We start from the raw sequence: 7459 nt of genomic DNA on the forward strand, positions 1-7459 counted from the left end.
CGAAAAAAAAATATTAATATTAAGGAAATCATTTTTAAAATCCACAATCTTGTGATGTTGGTGCTTACTTAATACTTTAGGGTTTAAAGTTAGTATAAGTACGTGCTTGTTCTAAGCATTGTTATGAAATAAAAAAAAAAGAAATTATAAACAATATTCCGCTAGGTGACGTTATATATATATATGTTCATGGGGCTAATATGTTCATTTAGACTCCAAATCAAATGTACAACTTTCGTTCCGTCAGTCAAAAAAAAAAAGTTTGGAAATGTGAATTTTAGACGATTGTGATAAACATAAATTTTTATATTAGTCCTTTCATATATGTATTTTAATTATAATTTTTTTAGGAATTTAGATTATCTTATTTTGGGTTGCGTAAACAGCCCTGTAAATGTAATTTTGTAAAACTAAAACGTAACTTAGATTTATGTGTAAACTGGTTTGTGTGAAGACTTTAGGAAAGAATAAAATACGGAAAATTTGGTTTTTATAGACTAATTTAAAACTGCTGGCTAAGTAAAAACAACACTATTATATATAAGTTATAACTATAGTATAAGACCTAGTAGTAGTAGTACACGTACTTTGGCACTTGGTTTTAACTTAGTTACGAAGTTAGACTGGACAAGATATAACAATTTATAACTTAAGTAATATAAAACACATTTAAGTTCTCGATCATACCGTAGTCTCGTAACTTGTATTTTGTAAGCTTAACATTTACCAATACGAATAAATTTAAATTAGGCCTCACTTAGGGTATTATTACTTTCTGATACCAAACAGTAATAGTAAGCAAAAGAAGTCCAACTTTCAATTTCATTAAGAAAATGGACTCTGATGAAGATATACCATATGATACTGATTCTGGAAATGAATCGAATGGCTTCGATGATTGCGATACTGATGGATTATCATCAGGGCTTGATAATGAATCTACAGCTACAAAACTGAAAATGGAAATTGAAGATGAAGAATTTCATTATGAAGTTTTTTCAACAGAAGAAGTTGTCCTACATATGATTGATTGCATTAAAGAAGTGAACACAATTGTTCAAGTGGGTATTTTTATTTAGGGTAGTGAATAAATTGCCCTACAGCTTTATATGCAAATTATATTTGAACTAGGTATAAAACCTTAAGCTTGAAAGATGTTAGTTTATTCTAGAAAATTTCATGGAGGAAGTGAATGAACTGCTTGTTGTCTAATTTTGATGAACCTAGAAACATAAAAGATTGCAATTTGAATTTTTAAAAGAAATATTTAAAAATATGTTATAATACATTTTTTTTCACAGTAAAAGCTAACGGTAAGGACTAGTAAAAAAAATACTTGTTTAGTGTCCACGCTTGCTTCCTTTATTGCAGCTTCCTCTCTGCACTTTTTTGGCAGTTTTTCCTTTTTTGAATTATTGTTTTTCAACCCTCCAAAGAAAGAAAGAAGACTCCTGAATGAAAAATTACATGATCACAGTTGATTAATTTTGCCCTTTTCTTTATTTGTCATAAATTCTGTAATGTTTTGATAAAAAAATGAAACAAAGAAGACTTCTGTTTGACATGGACCCTTTGAAAACAAGCAACAATCATGATAAAAGGGTGCAAACTTTCTTTCAAAGAGGTCATTTCAAAAACAAAAAAAGGATCTCCTCCTTTCTTTTTTTGAAAACTTTGAATGTTAAATTTCTTTTTTTATTTGGCCTAAGTTTTATATGAAAGTTATAAAAAATAATGGGTTTTTGGACACCGTGAAAACTGTGTAATTTACCAAACACTTTAAAGTTATACTTAATGTCCAAGCTGTCTAACAATTAGATTTTAAAGCTTTTTATTATCATTTGAATTTATAACCTGTACTTCATGGTTAAGAAAATGCTTGAGATGGATTCTCAAAAATTTTACTGATTGTGTGAGAATGTTTAAACATACATTGTTGGCAAATTATATACAGAATAAATTTAATATTCATGAAATACTGAATGGAATACATTACAATTCTTTTAATACATAAAGTTTTAGTTAATATCAATGTAGTTAGGAAAGGTGAAATGAATATAAATTGCCAGTTCTTCAATATTATTAGTATATATAATCTGCCATGAACTTGAAAGGATGTGCCAAATATTTTTGCATAAAGTCAACAACATTATTGAATGGTGAACTGTAAGTTATTTGTTATAGACTGTAAGATGTAGATTGATGTTTAAATGTTAAAGGTTAGGTGTTATGGTGAAATTTGTAGGTTATGGAAAAAAAATTACCTTTCAAACTCTTTGAGAATTGAAGTGTTGTTGACGGTAGTAATTAAATCTGTAAAATGTGTGTTTGATTAAATGTGCAGTATATAAGAAATATAAGAAAAGCAAAGTGACAGAAGGCCATTTCACCCACCCAAGGTCACTTCAGTCACATCCAAGCCACTTAAAACATCAAAACTAAATTGATTGTAACCCATCACATAATAATCCAACTTTCTAATTAACATAACATAAAATTTAAGGACAACTAGGGACCCGTTGGTCCATTAAGGTTGTACCATTCACTAAAGTTAAACAACATAAAAAATAAACTCAAAGTCAACCCTTAATATTCAAATATTTATCAAGCTTTTTCTTAAACTCACTTAAATTTACTGCATCCACCACACCTGAAGGACAACCATTCCAAAGGTCAACCACCTTGTTAGAAAAATAAAACTGTTTTAGTCAAAAATGACTCCTACCTTTGCTTGAAAGAGAAATAGGGGTGTATACATGAAAGGCATTGTTAATGGACTGTGTCTGTCTAGGAAGTTTTGGATAATGTTTCGAGCTGCTAGAACAGATCTTATCAACTTCCTTTGAACCCTCTCTAATAATTCAGTGTCCTTAAGATAAGGTGCCCAAGAATGAACACAATACCTCATATGAGGTCTAACCCAGGATCTATACAATGAAATTATTGAACAGTATCAGTTCAACAGAAGAAAGCTATGTAAAACTATTACTGATCTGTTTATGATATTCCTTCTTAATGTGAAACGCATCAAACATTTATACTTAATGATCTAATACATGTACACTACATGGTGCATAAATACTGTTCATACATGTAGTTGAACCTTATAGTATTATATATGTATTATTTTCAGATTCATATATATATTTTACTGAATATAAACTTAATGTGTGAGAACATGTGCATCAATTTTTGTGTCTAATGTATCAAAGTTACCAACTGTGAGAAAATAAAAAAATTATTACTTTTTAAGACAATATTTAGTTTTTAAGTTAATGCAGCATACATTATGATGTAGTTAAATTTACTTAAAGAAATAAGCCACACTTTTGGAATAATATTAGCACAAAGACTAGGAAAGTAGTTTTGACACTTTCATGTACCCTTTTTAGTCTTACACAGTCTTCCAAGAAAACAATTGCCCACACAGATCAACTAACATATGCAGCATTTGTATTTTACGCCATTATGGTATAATTATTGTCACAAACTAAATTTCCGAGGCTATACATACGTTTCTACTCAGAAAGGTATCTTCTCTGTGTATCTGCCATAGATATTTGCATACCACCAGCCTTTAGGCAACTCTCATCTAAACTCACAAGATTTCTCATGATTTTCGCTGCTGCATAATGATGTTATTATGCAGTAAAAACCCTCTTCCAATAGGAGGGTGACACGGCTTCCACGTACACTAGGTCCCTCTATGCTTTTGCACTTGTGATCTTCATTCTATTCTTCAGCACTGAACATATCAGACAGGTTTTTTCTTTGTCAACTTAATGAGATTTGCGACATTGAGGCAACTTAATTTCCTTCTTTTTTTTTCCTTAAAACTATGGGCACACTTACATGTAACGTCTTCTATTACTTGTTGAGTGACTAATTTCCTCACACAGGTTATAGAAAGAAGATCATGAGTGCAAAAGCATAGAGGAAGCTAGTGTACAGGAGGCTCCTATTGGCTTTTGCTGCATAATGTCATTATGCAGTAGCACAAATTACGAGAAATTTCATGAGTCTAGGTGGGAGTTGCCAAAAGGCTGGTGGCATGCAAATCTCTAAGGCAGACGCACAGGGAAGATAACTTTCTGTGTGAATAGGTGAGTATCTATCAGAAATAGATTTTCTGGTAAGGAAAATGTTAATGTTTGACTGAAAGCTTTTCCTCATTAGAAAAGATCTTTGACAAAGAACTTGTAAATTGGAAGTTTAAATGTAATGGTAGATAGCACTATTTTTTAAAGTATTCCAGAAATTTTGAGGAATTTATGAAGACTAGTCTTTAAAAAATGGTATATATTATATGACCCTGCAAATTTCTTGTAGAGGGATATGTGAATCTGTTTATTGGATAATAACTTCCTTCGATTTGTTACTATGATTAATTTTTACTATTTTATTTCATTCTCTCAGGGTTGTAAATTGGTTTAGCAGCAAATAGAAACAAAAATTTAAAGGATTTTTAAGGCATAGAAGAAAAGAAAATGAAAAGAAATGACACAGCTAATGTAAGCCTAAAGATGGGCATTCACTCATAATATATCAAGGACTAATAAAATATTTAAGATATGTGTTCAGGAAGTTTTTATTTAGTGCTTCAATGTTACCACATCTTGCTGGTTGTTTATTCTCTAGTGGTGATAGGCCACATAACCATTACAAGCTTAATATCAACTTGGAAACTGTCATTAGCAAATAACTAATTTTAAATGTACAATTAAGATGATGAATTAATTTGCTTTTAGTTCAGGACTAATCTCATACATTGATCTGGTCTAACAATGCTATGAGAGAGCCAATAGTTTCAGGCTTTCTAATGCTAGTGTACATGTGCAACATTATCTATTATATTCTTAACACTAAATTCCTTATTCAGTCCTTTGGGTTTTTTCAAGAAGAAGAGAGTACAATAAAGTTTCAACCACATTATGTCTGCCATATCCATTGCCAACAACATGTTTTTACCACTACTGTGTTTATTGTATCCCAGCCAGTCTGATGAGCTCTGTATTGAACAAAATGTGTTCATAATATGTTTGAGATACTGCCATACACTGCCAAAAAGCCCTAAGTGACTGAAGAAGATATGTAATGTTAAAAATATAATTAGCTTAATACTAATGTCTTATATCAAGTATAATTAATTATAATCGTGCTTTGTCAGCTTAGAAAATGGGTTCACACCATAACAGTACCTGTATATGTATGACTCAGTAGTTTTTTAGTGCTTTATACTTTTAAGGTTTACTAAGAAAGCTACTGTTCAATTTGGCTGGCATGGTTCAATATAACATTTTTTATTTTATTTTAGTACCAAGTAAGAGTGCCAGTTTCTGATTCATAGAACTTGAAATTTTGAGCACCTACAGTGTAACTAAAATTTTTGGTGATATAAATCATTGTACCATCTGAATTATACTTGTATACACATACACAGTAAGTTCTGTTAGTAAAACTGTAAATTGTAAAATATTTTATATTGTTTGGTAATAAAAGTAGATAGTTCGATTTGAGGTTAATCTGCTGCATTTTATTCCTGTCAAAGCAGAACATTATCAAAATCCTTGTGTTATTAAATAACTAAGTGTGGGGTTATAAAGATAAAGCTCAGGCAAATGAAAGTTTGGATACTGTTATATCTAAGTGGTATTTTATAGAGATGTAAAAAAATTCATTTTTATAATAGTTTTTTTAGAATTGTCATACAATTATTTTATTAGAGAATACTCTTGTTTTTAACTTGAATAGTAATTTAGACTATGGATCAAATACATACAGTCTGTGGCATAACTTTGGTTTCAGGAGTGTGTGTGTGTGTGTGGAACAGTTTCTGTATCTAGGGTATGTATGAGGGTATTTTTTTAAAAAAAAAGGTAATCTTGAAAAAGTGTGGGGAATGTCACCCACATCCCCAATGAAAACTACACATATATGTACAGTCTAGATGGAACATATTGTGTTTTATCTCAGATTTGATTCTAGTCAGGAAAGCATATAAGTAGGTAGAATGTCAAAATACATTAATCAGATCATGCAAAGGTATGTGAGCTACACACTTATTGGTTCATGGGAAGTTTTGGTAAACATTTCTGGTAGATTTAATCTTATATAAAAAGCAATTTTTTGCAACAAGATTCTATTTTAACTGATAAATTATATTACCCAAGCAGTATTTTATTCTGTATTTACGTGAATATTTCATGAAAAGAAGTCTACAGTATTTAATATGGAAAACTCTTTAAGTTTATATTAATGAACTATTTTTATACTTGACAGTTTTTGGTTAATTTTTTTTTGATTATGTATAATCAATCTTTATTTCAGATTCCTCCAACTGTTACTAGGATACTTTTAAATTACTTCAACTGGGATAAAGAAAAGTTGTATGAAAGGTGAGATATTTATATTAAGCTTTTTTAAAGTGTTGCTGCAAACTATAGCACACTAATTAATGTTTGTATGCTTTTTAATGGAGCTGTCATCTCTGAATTATGACAGTTTACTGTCCCTAAAATATTATTTCAGTTTTACAATTCACAAAACAAAATTAGGAATCTCTTATAGGATGTTTGTCCACAAGTGCAGTTCATGTGTTTAGAATTGTGATTACAAAAAATTTTCCATTTTGAATACATTGTTTGGAAATGTAAATAATTATTTAACTATTTACAAATATCAGACCTATACATAAAGATGGTTGTTTTTAGGAATAAAATAAAATATTGGGGATAATTTCACAAGAAAATAATTACAGATACTAAGAAAAAAATGGCCAGTGGATGGTTTAAAGGATTTGCTGGTAAAACAAAGTAACTGTTATTTAGAAAATATAACAGTTTGGTCAGGTCTTTTTAAAACAATAGGATAAGAGGAATGGCCAGTATTCTGAGGGACCTTTTTAGAGAAGTTTCACTGTACCATCATAACTTGAAAATGCACTCAGCATATTTTACAAGTACCTTTGTATATTAATGAAATATATTGATAGACATTTTCCTTGTAATATTATGAGCTGTTGTGTGGATAAATTGAATATAAGGATTTATAAGAAATTAGAAATGTTCACTGTATCAATTTGTGTTTATGTGAAATTAATGTTTTTTTAATTTTCTACAGCTGTTTAAGCTATAAGTTAATTCAAAGAAAGGCACTTAATAAAGCTTCTCTTTTATTTTGATATTATTAACTAAATCATCAAGTTGCTCAAATAATGTAAATAATTTATATTACTGGATTCAGTTGTTTCTGTTTCCAACAACTAACTGTACATGAAGCATTTTTCCCCATATGCTATAACAGAAAGAAGAAACATTAACTCTTTCAGCACAAGCTCAGTCCCTTGGACTGACCTCGTAACCATTTTGTGCTTGTTATAGTTTTCATGCTATAACTTTGAAATTAGAAACAAAATTTTGCAAAATTACAATGCTTTCATACACAAAATATAAATCTTTTT

At 29.8% G+C, this 7459-nt stretch overlaps 1 protein-coding gene across 2 annotated transcripts in view; it reads left to right on the plus strand.

Annotated features, from left to right (window-relative positions):
• Positions 1 to 208: 208 nt before the first annotated feature.
• Positions 209 to 7459, plus strand: part of LOC106465641 (E3 ubiquitin-protein ligase arih1-like) — a 72754-nt gene continuing 65503 nt past the window's right edge. For both annotated transcript variants that reach the window (XM_013925879.2, XM_022393923.1), the window contains exons 1-2: positions 209 to 1061; positions 6328 to 6395. In XM_013925879.2, the coding sequence (XP_013781333.1) occupies positions 834 to 1061; positions 6328 to 6395 (296 nt within the window). In that variant the 5' untranslated portion in view covers positions 209 to 833. The remainder of the gene's footprint in view (positions 1062 to 6327; positions 6396 to 7459) is intronic.

This window comes from Limulus polyphemus, unplaced genomic scaffold, assembly GCF_000517525.1.
Source record: "Limulus polyphemus unplaced genomic scaffold, Limulus_polyphemus-2.1.2 Scaffold69, whole genome shotgun sequence".
NCBI classification, from domain to species: domain Eukaryota; kingdom Metazoa; phylum Arthropoda; class Merostomata; order Xiphosura; family Limulidae; genus Limulus; species Limulus polyphemus.